Source organism: Aptenodytes forsteri, unplaced genomic scaffold (assembly GCF_000699145.1).
Source record: "Aptenodytes forsteri isolate BGI_AS27 unplaced genomic scaffold, ASM69914v1 Scaffold455, whole genome shotgun sequence".
Classification (NCBI taxonomy): domain Eukaryota; kingdom Metazoa; phylum Chordata; class Aves; order Sphenisciformes; family Spheniscidae; genus Aptenodytes; species Aptenodytes forsteri.
The window spans coordinates 163920-177807 of NW_008795914.1; the positions used below are offsets into that span (position 1 = coordinate 163920).

General features: G+C 62.0%; 2 protein-coding genes across 2 annotated transcripts in view; one reads left to right on the forward strand and one right to left on the reverse strand.

The window, feature by feature from the left end:
• LOC103903412 (diacylglycerol kinase delta) overlaps positions 1-8885 on the forward strand; it is a 21864-nt gene extending 12979 nt beyond the window's left edge. Inside the window, 21 exon segments of the mRNA XM_019473485.1 lie at positions 1469-1631; positions 1724-1832; positions 2020-2159; positions 2302-2383; positions 2885-2976; positions 3244-3343; positions 3625-3865; positions 4183-4284; positions 4392-4491; positions 4981-5088; positions 5668-5764; positions 5844-5951; positions 6136-6249; positions 6452-6586; positions 6679-6845; positions 7001-7118; positions 7207-7353; positions 7356-7520; positions 7610-7721; positions 8257-8387; positions 8811-8885. Of these exon segments, the coding sequence (XP_019329030.1) occupies positions 1469-1631; positions 1724-1832; positions 2020-2159; positions 2302-2383; positions 2885-2976; positions 3244-3343; positions 3625-3865; positions 4183-4284; positions 4392-4491; positions 4981-5088; positions 5668-5764; positions 5844-5951; positions 6136-6249; positions 6452-6586; positions 6679-6845; positions 7001-7118; positions 7207-7353; positions 7356-7520; positions 7610-7721; positions 8257-8387; positions 8811-8885 (2606 nt within the window).
• A 693-nt stretch (positions 8886-9578) lies between these two features.
• Positions 9579-13548, reverse strand: CCNB3 (cyclin B3). The gene is made up of 11 exons (XM_009284592.1): positions 13456-13548; positions 13291-13374; positions 12980-13098; positions 12291-12372; positions 11853-11951; positions 11583-11675; positions 11171-11308; positions 10551-10706; positions 10107-10256; positions 9796-9926; positions 9579-9659 (listed from the first exon to the last, which is right to left on the reverse strand). Exons 1-11 carry the CDS (start codon positions 13546-13548, stop codon positions 9587-9589), a joined length of 1218 nt encoding a protein of 405 aa, XP_009282867.1. The 3' UTR covers positions 9579-9586.
• Positions 13549-13888: the final 340 nt, after the last annotated feature.

Below are 13888 nucleotides of genomic sequence, written 5' to 3' on the forward strand. Positions count from 1 at the left end.
AAATCACCCGAGGCTGGCGCGGCTGTGGGGCCGGCAGCCATGACTGCTGCTGAGCCCAACTGGACTCTGCTACCGTGCGAAGCAGCCTGGCGGGGCCTCAGCCCCACTCCTCCTACCCTGCTGTCCCTCCCCAGCATACGGGTGCTGCTGGCAGTGGGCTCTTCCGCGGCAGCCCACACTCTGAGTCAGCAGCCCCCAGTGTTTTGCTGTGCCGATCCACTCCGCTCGGCCAGGTTGGAAGCAGAGATTGAGCGATGCCCGGGCTGGGCGGCAGTGGGCTGTGGGGATGCTGCTCCCCGTGTGGTGAAGGCACTGGGGCTTCCGGTCACACCCTGCGGGGCTCTGGGTGCTCTGGCTGTGGGGTGGGTGCCAGCGGCAGCAAGGGCTGATGCTTCTCCTGCCGCAGCATTGCCAGGTCTGCCAAGGGAAGGAGCCAGTGGGCACTGTCCCATGGCCCGGGATGGCCAAGATGTGCCTGAGGCGGGTGCGGGCTGTGGGCCAGCTATCAATCCTCCTCTGCCTCGGGCACATTTTATTCCCCATCTCATTTCTTTAAAAGCATGGTGCTGGCTGCCAAGCCTCCCGAGGCTTCTGCGTCATTCACACCTACCCCGCCAGAGCCCTGGTAGGAGCAGGCAGCAGAGCTGAGGGTGACAGTACAGCCCACTGGGGCTGCGGCTGGTCCCCTGTGGTCATGCTGGCTGCCAGTGCCACCCCTGGAAGCACCCCCAGGTGGGAGTGTGCCCCCTTCCCATGTGGTTTTGCTGGGTCGGACCCAGCTGGGCTGTTGGCACAGCGAGGAACTGACCCTCCTGTGTGCCCACCACTGCTGCCCCTTTTGGAGTGGCAGGCCGGGGATACAAGTCAGCTTGGTGACACACTTCGTGCCTGCAGGGACACTGATGGAGCTGGAACCTAACTTGGATCTGCCCTAGTGCTACCCTTGCCCATCGCTATCCCCATCCCACCCCATCCCCATTCCCATCCCCATTGCCATCTCTTACTCTTCCTCCCACTGCTCAGCCCATCGCTCCATCCCGCCCCATCCCCATTCCCATCCCCATTGCCATCTCTTACTCTTCCTCCCACTGCTCACCATCCCCTGGGCACCCGGATCACTGTCCCTCCTGCCTGGCCCCAGCACGCTGCGGGTCGAGCACAGCACAGTCAGGGTGTCCATGCGGCCTCTGCTCTCCTAAGGTGTCTCCATGAGTGTCCTTGGGGGGTGGGAGCTGGGGCTGGGGCTCATGTGCTTGGGCTCACCTGCCATCTCTTACTCTTCCTCCCACTGCTCACCATCCCCTGGGCACCCGGATCACTGTCCCTCCTGCCTGGCCCCAGCACGCTGCGGGTCGAGCACAGCACAGTCAGGGTGTCCATGCGGCCTCTGCTCTCCTAAGGTGTCTCCATGAGTGTCCTTGGGGGGTGGGAGCTGGGGCTGGGGCTCATGTGCTTGGGCTCACCACAGGTTTCTGGAAGGCCACCTGCCCCTCGACCTGCTCCAGCCCTCTCCTGGCCTTCGTCAACTCCAAGAGCGGGGACAACCAGGGCGTCAAGTTTCTGCGCAAGTTCAAGCAGTTCCTCAACCCGGCCCAAGTCTTCGACCTCATGAATGGGGGCCCACACCTGGGGTAAGCACTGGCCTGGGTGCCCTGGGCTGGCCCTGGCGGGGTCCTGGTGGGTGCCCGGCACAGCCCCCAGCCCATCTCCTGTCCCCCTCCAGGCTGCGCCTCTTCCAGAAGTTCTCCACCTTCCGGATCCTAGTGTGCGGGGGGGACGGCAGTGTGGGCTGGGTGCTTTCCGAGATTGACGCCCTTGGCCTCCACAAGCAAGTGAGTGGGAGTGTCTGGCATCACTGGCACGGGCTGGCACCATCCCCAGCACCGGCACCCGCCGCAGCTGGGAGCCCCCCCGTATGCCCTGGAGTGCTGCGAGCGATGGGCATGGCGGGACTGGGGATGTCGTGGGTGCCCTTGGGGGCTGCTCTGAGCTCCCCCCTGCCCCGTCCCTCTCCTGCAGTGCCAGCTGGGCGTCCTGCCCCTGGGGACCGGCAATGACCTGGCACGGGTGCTGGGCTGGGGCAGCCTGTGCGATGATGACACCCAGCTGCTGCAGATCCTGGAGAAGCTGGAAAGGGCCACCACCAAGATGCTGGATCGGTGAGCATGGCACAGGGCATGCGCCTCTCTGCTCCCCCCCCAGCCTCGGCACCTCTCAGGCAGCCTGTCCTCGTCCCCTGCCCACGTGTCCCTGTGCTGGGGTGCTAGGAGGTGGCAGGCAGCCATGGTCTCTGCTTGGCAGGTGGAGCGTGCTGACCTACGAGGCCCCCAAGCAGTCCCCCCCAGCCCTGAAGGAGGAGGAGAACGGGGACTCCAACATCCAGGTGGGCACTGTTGGAGACCGAGAGTTTGAGATGGGGGAGGGCAGGCTGGGGGGCAGGTCCCCATTCACTCCATCAGCCAATTCAGGGGCATGCAGGGTGGGATCGCACAGGGAGAGGTCGTGCTGGGGGTCCCTGGGGACTGGGGCTGCGAGGGGGCTGGCAGCCGACTGCATGCGATGAAATGAGTCTGTCGGGTCTCAGCCTGGCACATGCACTTGGAAGCAGGCAGTGGAGTGAGGTGGAGCTGACCTGCTACTGGCAGGCTATTTTGGACTCTTCCGTGTGCTCCTACTCAACCCCTTGCCTCAGTTTCCCTCCTGCTGTGGCTGAGCATCCCCTCTGCCCGGCGGTGTGGGCATGGCTGCCCTCGGGGCTGGGGGAGTGGGCCGAGGAGGGCTGTTCATTCAGCTGATCCAGGGCTGGCTGGGCAAGGCTCCATCCTGGAGCCGGGCACCCAGCAGGGTGTCATGGCTCCAGCTGTCCTGCCCTGTCCCCCTCCAGGCCCAGATCTCCCACTACGCCGACTCTGTTGCCTTCCACCTGGCCAAGATCCTGGAGTCAGACAAGCACTCGGTGGTGATCTCATCTGCAAAGTAAGGAGGGGGGCTGGCGATGGGGGTGCTGGAGCCCCCCCCGCCAGGCGGGGGGCATATCCCCAGGGGTGCTGAGCCCCCCCCCACGCCAGGCTGTCCCCTGTCTGGCCACCAGCGGCTGCCGGCTGTGCTGGTGCCTGGCAGATAAGCCCAGCACTGACCCTCCAGTGCAGGGGAGGTATTATCCCAGCAGTCCCCCCAGCTGGCATCTGTGCCTGGCTGGTTGTGCTGTGCCCCTCTCCACCCGCCTGCTGCTTCCCTCGGTAGGTTCCTCTGTGGCACTGTCAATGACTTTGTGGCTGAAGTCGGCCGGGCTTACAAGAGGGCAACGGAGAATAAGCAGGAGGCCGAGATGATGGCACGAAAGGTGGGTTGCAGGGGAGCTGGAGGGCTGGGGTGTGCTGGGTGGCACAGCACCCAGGCAGTGGAGGGGCTGGCGGGGTCTGCTCCGGTGGTCCATGCCCTTGCTGTGGATGCATTGGGGTGTGCTGTGCTTGGGGTGCCCAGGCACTTGGGATGTCCTGGCAAGCATGGGGTACCCAGGCACTACAGGTGCCCAGGCAAGCATGGGGTGACCAGGGAAGCACCCACCATTGGCGGTGGGCAGCGGCTTGTGCCAGGGTGCTGAGCATGGTGGGCGGCCTGCAGTGCGCCATGCTGAACGAGAAGCTGGACTCGCTGGTGCGGGAGCTGAACGAGGAGGCTCAGGCCATTGTGGTCCCTGAGGGAATGGCGCAGGCCACCCCTGCCAACACCAAGGACCAGGAGAAAGGTGGCAGCTTCAACCCCAGCCCTGTGCCTCGCATCTTCAAATCCAAGGAGCAGCTCATGCTGCGGGCGAACAGCCTGAAGAAAGCCCTGCGGCAAATCATTGAGCAGGCGGAGAAAGGTGAGGGGGTGGTGGGGGCTGGCAGCTCGCGTGGCACTGCAGCAGCCTGGCACGGGCTGCGGAGCCACTGCAGCTTGGTGCTGGACCCGTGCCTTGGTTTCCTCATCTGAATCCTTGGGGTAGCAGCAGTGCTGTGCAGTCCAAGGGCATCAGCCCTTCTCTGATGCTTGGTGTGGCTGAGGGAGGTCCCCAATGCGAGGCAGAGGTGCCACCCTGAGCCCTGCCTGGCATGAGCCCCCAAGGCTGACCCGGGGACAGGGGAGGGCAGGGCCATGGTGCTGCCCAGGACTTGCTGTCATGCCCCTCTTTGCATCCAGCTGTGGATGAGCAGAACAAGCAGACCCAAGCCTACCGGGGCAGCGCAGGCCCCAGCAGGAAGGACAGCTCAGAGGAACTCAGCAAGGAGGAGGAGAGGCTCAGTAAGATGCCAATAGGGCATGTGGCTTTTTGGGGGGGCACGGGGGTGAGCCGTGGGATGGGCTTAGGGTAAGAGCCAGTTCAGCAGCTGCCTCCTCTCCCCGGCCAGGCTCCCGGCGGGAGACGGTGACCTCCGCGTCTTCCTCCATCATCCTGGACCGGCCGGACACCTTTGGCAGCTTGCAGTTCCCCGAAGACCCCAGCACCCTGTGAGTCTGGGGTCCTGCCCGCCCCGTGGCCCCTGGCCTGCCCGTGCTGCCCATCACGGAGTGGGAGCAGAGCTGGGACCACGCTGCCTCTTGGAGATGCCTGCTGAGGCATCCTATGCCCACCAGTGTGGCATCCCTGGTGCCCAGCCCTCCCTGGCCCTGTGGTGCCTGTGCCAGGGAAGCCTGCATGTGCCTAGTGCAGGATCTCTTGCTGCCATTCCTTGGCCAGCATTGTGCTCATGCTGGGAGCTCAGGGCTCCCCCCCTGTCCAGTGCAGGCAGGTCCTGGGTGCGCCACGGGTGTCCCACCATGGGGACTGAGGGGGCTCCAGCCATCCCTGCTGGCTTGGGTCAGGCTTCCCAGTGCCAACCCCTCTGGGAGCTCACACCACAGCTCCAGCGGGTTTTATACCCCATCCCCCGGTGCCAGCCCAGCAGCTACCCATGTGCAGCTGCCTCCCAACTCGCCCGCCCTGTCTGCCACTTTCAGCCACTTCTCGGAGAAATGCGTCATGAATAACTACTTCGGCATTGGCCTGGATGCAAAGATCTCCCTGGAGTTCAACAATAAACGGGATGAGCACCCCAAGAAATGCAGGTTGGCTGAACCCCCCCCCCCTGCAGATTCCTCTGGGAAAAACATGTAACCACCCCCCCCCCAGCTCTCCAATGCTGGCACCAGGAGGGGCCGTCAGGATGCCGGGAGCCATGGGGTTAGCTTGGGGCTGCTGTGCCTGCCTGGGGACCCCTTCCTGCGGCAGGTTTTCCACCTGCACCCAGTGCTGCGGTGCTGGGGTGAGCACCCCTGGGTGGGCGGCAGATTGCAAACACCCCCAGGAAGGGGGAGGGCTGCTGCGAGGCTCTGGCTTCTGATGCCCTCTGGGTGTGTGAACGGGCATAGGAGGGCTTGGTGGGATTTACCCACTCTGCACCTGGATAGAGGAGACATTGCCATGCCAGCATGGAATGGTGCATGTCTGGGTGCCACATGCTGCAGCCTGCATCTTCCAGGAGTTAGTGGGCAGCCCCCCTGCTCTGGGAGTGGGGAAACTGAGGCAGGCACAGGGCCAGCGGTCCAGGCCGGCTGTTCAGCCCAGTGCCCCAGGGTGGACACAGAGCCTGCGACAGGCAGGGGGGAGCCCACAGCCCCTCTCACCCAGCCCGCTTTGCCCTGCAGCAGCCGCACCAAGAACATGATGTGGTACGGGGTGCTGGGCACGAAGGAGCTCTTGCAGCGTACCTACAAGAACCTGGAGCAGCGGGTGCAGCTGGAGGTACAGGGCTGGGAGGAACAGGGATGTGGTGGGGGGGGTGGTGGCACAGTGGCCCCCCAGGCTCAGCCCTCTCTTGCAGTGTGATGGGGTGCCCATCTCGCTGCCCAGCCTGCAGGGCATCGCTGTCCTCAACATTCCCAGCTACGCCGGGGGCATCAACTTCTGGGGAGGCACCAAGGAAGACAATGTGAGTGCCAGCACCGTGGGGTGGGAAGGGGGGGCATGACATCCTTCCCACAGTCCCAGGGAGCCTGGGAGCCCTCGGGCAGGGGTCTAGGGTGTGCCTGCTTTGGGCACACACAGGGGGAAAAAAGCTAGGTCCCAAAACGAGCCTGGTTTGGGGGGGTCTTACTTGTACTGGTCCTCTACAGAACTTTGGGGCTCCATCCTTTGATGACAAGAAGCTGGAGGTGGTGGCTGTCTTCGGCAGCATCCAGATGGCTGTGTCACGGGTCATCAACCTCCAGCACCATCGCATCGCGCAGGTACGGGGCAGGGGACCCTGTGGGACCCTGCGTGGTGCTGGAAAGCTTTTGGGGCACCAGCAGAGCCTGGGGCGATGCAGCTCAGCCAGGCTCCTGGCTGGCACTGGCATGGTGCTGGGAGGCTTTTCAGCCCTGGCATGGCAGCTGAAGCCAGTAGTGCAGTGCCAGCTGTGATGCCAACCCCAGGCTGTCCACCCCACAGTGCCGCGTGGTGAAGATCACCATCCGGGGGGATGAGGGCGTTCCCGTGCAGGTGGACGGAGAAGCCTGGATCCAGCCGCCCGGCATCATCAAGATCCAGCATAAGAACCGAGCCCAGATGCTGACAAGGGACCGGGTGAGCTTGGGGTTGCACAGCTCATGCAGCGGGGCTGTGCTGGGGCATGGGGAGGTGCGACAGGCTGAGGGGGCCATCTCTGTCCCCTGCAGGCATTTGAAAGCACCCTCAAGTCCTGGGAGGACAAGCAGAAGGGGGAGAGCTACCGAGCAGCCACCCGGCCGCGGCTCAGCTCCCAGCAGTCCATGGAGTACCTGACTGAGGAGGAGAGCAGCCTCTTGCAGCAGGTCTCGCGGGTTGCTGAGACTCTCATTGCCAGGTCAGGCTGCGGGATGGGGGATGTGGTGGGCACAAGGGGGTGGGGCGGGGGGGGGAGCTTTGCTGTGGCCACCCATAGCTACAGGGGTCTCCTAGTCCTGTGCTGCCTCTTGAGCCCAGGGGAGCCCCGGCAGCTCCAGCCCCTCTCGCCCACAGGATCCATGAGGCAGCCAAGGCTCACAAAGCTGTGGAGCAGGAGCTGGCACACGCTGTCAACACCAGCTCCCTAGCACTGAGTGAAGCCCTCTCTAACAAAGCCACTGGCACCTCGGAGGTGAGCTAGGGCTGGGGGTGCAAGGCAACCTTCACCCAGCTGCCCCGGAGCCCTGCTGCTCAAGGGGTCACCCCTCCATGTCCCCCAGTTTCTCAGCAGGAACGTGGCTGTGGAGGTGGTGCTGAGTATCAAGGAGCTGTACACTGAGACCAGGGCATTCCTGGAAGGGAAGGCGGTGAGTGCGGGACCAGAGAGCACCCCGAGCCCCCCAGCGGAGGGGGCCGTGCCCTTGGCCAGCACCTCTGGAGTGGCAGCAGGGCTGGGGATGGTCCCTGTCCCCCACAGCTGGACTCACCGCAGGAGGAGGAAGTGCTGCACGGTCCCCTGAGTGTGCTGGGCCAGGAGCTGCAGAGGCTGCTGGACATCCACTGGCTGGGTCCCATTGTCCACCCCACTGAGGAGGTGGGTGCACAGGGACCGGGGAAGGGGGGCATAGCCCACCAGGTGGCCCCGGGGGGCTGTAGGACCCCCCTCAGCCTGGCTTCTCGCAGGAAAGCACCGGCAGCGCCAACAAGGGCAGCTTCAAGCTTCGCCTCAACATCCCCAAGCCCAGGAAGGACAAGGACAAAGTGCAAAAGCAGAAGACCAACAGTGCACTCCCAGGTAAAACAGGCGGCGTGCCAGGGAGGGAGACAGGCACAGCCCACACTGGTAGGGACCCCCATGTGCTGACCTATCCATCGGTCTCCTGTCCTGGGCATGCTGTGGAGGGACCCTCTGGGAGGGGGACAGGGCATGTCCTGGCTGCCTGGGGATGTCACCTTTGTCGCCAACAGCCCCGTAGAGCTTAATTTTTCTGCTAATGGACATGCGGAGCCCCCCAGCCCTGTAACTCCACCACCACTGCAAGGGGGAGAAGGGGGCTATGGTACAGATCAGCTCTTTGGGTAAGTTCCTGCCCCAGCACTGGGGATCTTGTCGAGGGGAAGCTCGGATGCTCCGTAAGTAAGTTGAGGAGAAACATCTCCAGCCTAAGCCTGCTGTGGCCTCTGGCCCTGCCAGAGCTGGGGGTGGGAGGGGGGGGATGCTGGCTGCAGCCTGCCACCACCGCTGCCCTCGGCTGCCTGCTGCCTGCCCTGCTGCATCCAGCTGCCTCTGCGGGGACCCAGTCCACCTCTGTGGTTTTCCTCCCTGCTAGCAGACAAGTGGGGCTCCGAGGAGGTGGCAGCTTGGCTGGAAGCGCTCGGTTTAGGGGAGTACAGAGACATTTTTGTCCGGCATGACATCCAGGGCTCTGAGTTGATCCTGCTGGAGAGGAGAGACCTGAAGGTACAATCCCCCTTGTGCCCCCCTGAGGGACCCCCAGCCCTGGGGAGCATGGTGTCCTCCATACCTCCTCTCCCCATCCCTTGTCGGGGCGGGGGGGGGAAAGCAAGGCTGAGCTTGCACCACTTGCTTAGCTTGTATGCAGGGGCTGGAAGCAGAGGAGGGGGTTGGCCCCAGCCCCCCAGCTTGCAAGGCTCTGTATGCCTGCCCAAAGCAGGATCAACAGCACCATGCCCTTTCCTGCACTCAGACATGGGGACACGCTTGCAAGAGAACAGAGGGCTCCTAGCAAGGACCATGCACTGCAGGGAGAGCATGGGGAGCTGGGCTTTGCAGCCTTGTCCTCTGCTGCATGGCTTCCCTGCCAGCGAGAGCTGAGGGCTGGCCCCCTACGAGCACATCAGCTCCTTTCTCTCCTTCCTGCAGGACCTGGGGATCACAAAAGTGGGCCACATGAAGAGAGTCCTCCAGGCCATTAAGGAGCTCAGCAACCCACCCTAGGCCAGCAGCAGGGCAGCAGCCCAGCCCACAAACTGGGTGCTGCCCCTAGGGACCAGGGGTCAGGCAGGGGGGCTCTAGGTCCCCACTGTGCCCCATGTGTGTGGAGTCCCCCTGCTTGCCTCGCTTTGTCTGGTTGTTTGTCCCCCAGTGTCCCTGGAGCCACTGCTTCTTCCCACACCTGTGGAGCTGGAAACACTAAAGCAGAGGTGTAGCCCCATAGGCAACATGGCATGACAAGTCCAGCCCACAGCAGGGTCACTACAGGAGCTTGGGCTGCCATATGTGTGCCCAAACTGGGGCCAAAGCAAAGATCCCCCTTCCCCATGTGGGTATTTAAGCTGTGTAAATAGTTGGAGAAAAGATACTCATTGCTGCTGCTTGTGTAGTGTCATTACTTAGGTGAGGGGTGTGGGGAGGGTAATGGAGACCTGGCCCCTTCAGCCTTCAGCTTCCTGCTCTGACCCCTTTATGCTCCCCATCATGCAACCCTCCCCCCCTGCCCCAACACAGCTCAGGGGCTCAGCATGATCTCCACCACCAGCTCATAAGACAAAACACAATATTTTATTGACAGCTCCACATGACTTTTTTTCCCCCCGCCCCTTCCCTCCCCTTCAGTTAAAATTGCTGCTATTTATGTACATGGTGCTCCCCTGCCAGAGAGCACCCAGCTATTTACAGGCTATTTACAGAGATAAAGGCTAGCAGCTCTTCAGTATCTCCTCCAGCTTGAGCATGTCCATGGGGGTGACTTTGGCAACCTCAAAGAAGACCCTGGAAGGAACGATGTTGGCTTAGAGCTCAGCCACAGCCCTGACACCCATCCACCAGAGCCCCCCCAAGCTCTCTGCAGCACCCAAGGGTGCATGCTGGTGGTGCCACCCTCCACAGAGTGGGCAGGCATGCTCACCTGTGTGAGTACTTGGTGCGCACAGCCTTCAGCTTGTCATGGGGCTGGTATGTGAGCAGGAAATTCAGCCTCTTCACCAGGGGATGCAGGTCCTGGGAGCGGTACCCGCTGTAGTACTCCAGGGTGGGGGTCTGCAAAGGGACAGCAGGGCTGAGCTGGGGGTCCTCTCAGCAATGGTACAGCCATTATCTTCCCTCTCCAGCCCCACAAATCTGAGCATAGCCCCAGAGCATTATCCCCGCACACTGGTCCATCCAGTCCTGCACCCCCATGGTGCCTCAGGGAGGACAGCAGGTTGAGCATGCGCTTACCCAGCCACCAAGGTCCTTCATGGTGAGTGCCAGCAGCAGGCAGCTGGCAGCCAGCTTGGAGGGGCTCTCCTGGGCATAGTCGTACTCCTGCAGGGTCATCTCGCAGAGGAAGCGGGCCAGCGTCAGTGTCTCCATGGTGGCATGGGCACACTACAGCCAGGCAGGCAGGGAAAGGCTCAGCCTTTTGAGCAATGCTGCTCCCCCCCTCAACTTTTTTGGGATCTAGAGTGCTGCCCCTAGGGCACAGGACACAGATCCCACAGCCCCAGCCTGCCACAGATCAGCATCCTCACCCCTTAACCCTGTTGGGGGGGCCTGGCCAAACCCTCCTTGCTGCCAGCTGGGAGCCCAGGGCCCCAGGGATGCACATCACCACCCCAGGGAGCCAACACAAGGGATGCCTGGAGGCATCTTGACACCAGCCCACCCTCCTGCTACACCCACCTTGGCAAAGCGTCGCAGGAACCGGTAGGGGATGGGGATGTTGATGTCGAACTTGAGGGTGCTGAGGATGCTCATCTCCATAGCAATGAGCTCTTCCCGCTTGTAGGCATCGTCACAGATGTAGAGGAAGTCATCCACACACGGTGGGCAACGCTCCTGCTGGGGCACAACTGCTCAGCACTCTAACAAGGACTTATCCTGGCAACGCTCAGGAAATCCTACCAGTCTGCAGGCTCTGTAAGGGCTCATGCCCTGCCAGACCCTGAAAGGACTGTTACAACATCCAGTGGGGCTTGTGTGTTGTCTATACTGCCCCAGCCCTTGGCTCTAACTCCAAGCCTTGCTTGCATGAGGTTGAACTCGGATGTCCTGGTGGTCTCTGCAGAGCAGAGAGGAGCCAGGTCTCCAGTAACACCAGAAGACAGGATCCAGCCCACCAGGACTGCATTCACAGCCCTTGGGATAGGAAGGGGTAACACAAGGACAGGCATGCCACCCCAGCAGCTCTCAGGGCAGTGGCCCGGCACCATGGGGACCTGGCCTTCTCCAGTAACCCATGGGGACCAGAGAGGCACAGCCCCCTCTGCCCCAGCACCCCAAGACAGCACACAAGGAGTCACCTCAAATTTGGAGGCAATGAGGATGGCGGTGGAGCCGATGAGCTGCAGCTTGTCCCTCATGCTCACCACCTCCACCAGGTAGTGGTCCACCAGCTTCACAGCCAGGTACAGCGTCTCGTGGTTCAGCTCAAAGTTCTCCTGCAAGGATGCAGGCAGGTGGGCAGGAATGGGTGTCAGGCAGAAGCTAGGCCCACCTGGCCCCCCCAGGTTCCCTCACAGGGGCCAGAGGTGCCCATAGGGCCAGGCTCGGAGGGAAGGATGCAGGCTCATCCCCAGCCTGGGGAGGGGGAAGATCAGCTCTGCACTCGGGACACTTGCAGCAGCCTCTGCCAGCATACTGAGGTCCCACATGCCAAAGGCAGGATGGGGGCCGCTCGGCAGAAGGCCATGCCCCCTCCCCATGCCCACATACCTGCACCTCCACCATCCAGTCCACCAGGATGGCACGCATGTCCCCGCTGATGTCTGGCTGCTTCTCCATGTAGTCAGGGAGCATGAATTTCTCCTGCCGAGGTACCAGCTATCAGGGACTCGACAGACACCACCACTCTCAAATGAGCCCCCTCCCGCCCCATGCAGGCCCCTGCCAGGCGCTCAGAGCCTCTGCGCAGCAGGTGGCCCTGCCCTCATGATTACCCCTTTCCCACACAGGGCTGCCACCCCCTGGCCAGGCATCACCCACCTCTCTTCCCCGCATGTATTCAAAGATCTCCTTGGCGTACTCCGCATTGGCATAGGGGTCACCCAGCTGCTCCTTGTCTATGTCCTCCACTTCTGGTACCTGGTGGGATGGAGGAGGCAGTGGTAAGGGGGAGACTGAGCTCTGTGGGTGCCAGTCACCCCTTCAGGGCAAGGCTGCTGCACCTCTGCACCCCCTTCCCCATCACCCTGCAGCCCCCACCCCACTCTTTCCCATGGGAGATCTTTTGAAGGAAGAAGGCAGGGGGGTTTACCGCCCTCCCCAGCTTCCCATCACACTGGCCCGATATCTCTGAGGTCCAAAGCACTGCCTGGTGCCCCGGTATCACCAGCGGCAGCCATAGACCAGCACCATCAGGATAAGACTGGGGGCCAGGCTGCAGCCCAGAGTCCCTGCCCTCTCCTTGGAGGGCTTCGGTACCTGAGCAGGCACCGGCTCCTCTGGCACAGGATCCTCCTTGGGCTCTGCAGTAGCCTCTGTCGGGGGAGTTTTCTTCATTGACCTAGGCAGGACAAGAGCATAAATCATTACTGGGAGGAAGCCACATCTCCTGGCTGAAAGGGGTTCTCCAGAGCCCCTTGCTGCTTCAGGAAAGGGCTAAATCACCTGTAAAATATCCCCATAGAGACTCTTAGAATAATTTAGGTTGGAAAAAACCTTTAAGATCATCAAGTCCAGCTGTAAACCTAACACTGCCAAGTCCACCACTAAACCATGTCCCTAAGCACCACATCTACACATCTTTTAAATACCTCCAGGGATGGTGACTCAGCCACTTCCCTGGGCAGCTTGTTCCAACGCTTGACAACCCTTTTGGTAAAGAAATTTTTCCTAATATCCAATCTAAACCTCCCCTGGTGCAACTTGAGGCCATTTTATCTACTGTCTGCCCTCCCCATCTGGCTTATGGTCTCCATCACCCAGAGGAAGCCCCCACCACTGCCAACTTGAGGATTTTATCTACTGTCTGCCCTCCCCATCTGGCTTATGGTCTCCATCACCCAGAGGAAGCCCCCACCACTGCCTGTTCTTCCCTATGGTACAGGTTTGCAGGTGCTGGCCCTGCAGTGTCCCCCCTGCCCCAGTCCCCATCTCCCCTGGCTACTCACTTTTTCAGGTTGATCTCATTGTTCTTGGCCACCCCCAGGGCAGCATGGGCCCTCTGTGCCTTGTGTGGTGCCACTTTCACAGCCTCCTTCTTCCCTGCCACCACCTGGTTCTTGTGAGCCTGTTTGGGTGAGAATGGGAGCATGCAGAGGTGCACAGAGGGAAGCGAGGTGTGCCCTGCAGGGAGACCTCTCCTCCTGCTGACGGGGCACAGGACACCCCCGACTCTGCATACTGGAGGGGATATCCAGCCCCACTCCCATGGGGGGCTCATAGGGGGCACCAAAGCCCCCACGCCCACAGAAGCACTCACATTAGTGATGTCCCCAAATGCTGACCTCTTCTTGGGCCCACCCTGGGGTGAGGATGGAGACCTCTTGGCCTGACAGCTCTCATCCTGCAATAAAGGCTGTTAGAAGATGGGGAGCCAGCTGCCCCACAGGAGCCTCCCACACCCCTTGCCCAGCACAGGACTCACCTTCTCAGCGTTGGCATTCTCTGCAGCAGAGCTCACCTTGCCTGCTCGGGACTGCTTGGTGCTCAGCATCTTGGCATTGCGTGGCAACGGCATCCTCTCCCTCAGCCTCTACGAGCAAGCTGGGAGCAGAGCAGGGCTTGATGTGGGCAGCTGCCTGCCCCCAGGGACACCCTCAAGGACTAGGGGCAGAATCATGGGGCATTTGTCCCTCCTGGGGGGGTAGTACAGCAGGGACAGACCCCAACCCCCTCCCCAAGCAGACAGATGGTGTCCCGAGGCAACCTCAGGGAGGGTACAGGTCTGGCTAGGGGTGCGGGGAAGGGCTGATATGCTCATCCCAGGGGAGAGGGGGAACATGGAGCCCCACGACCCCCACCAAGAGCACCCTGCTGGGACCAGAAGGAGAGGGGCAGTTCCCAGCTCCCTGCATCCC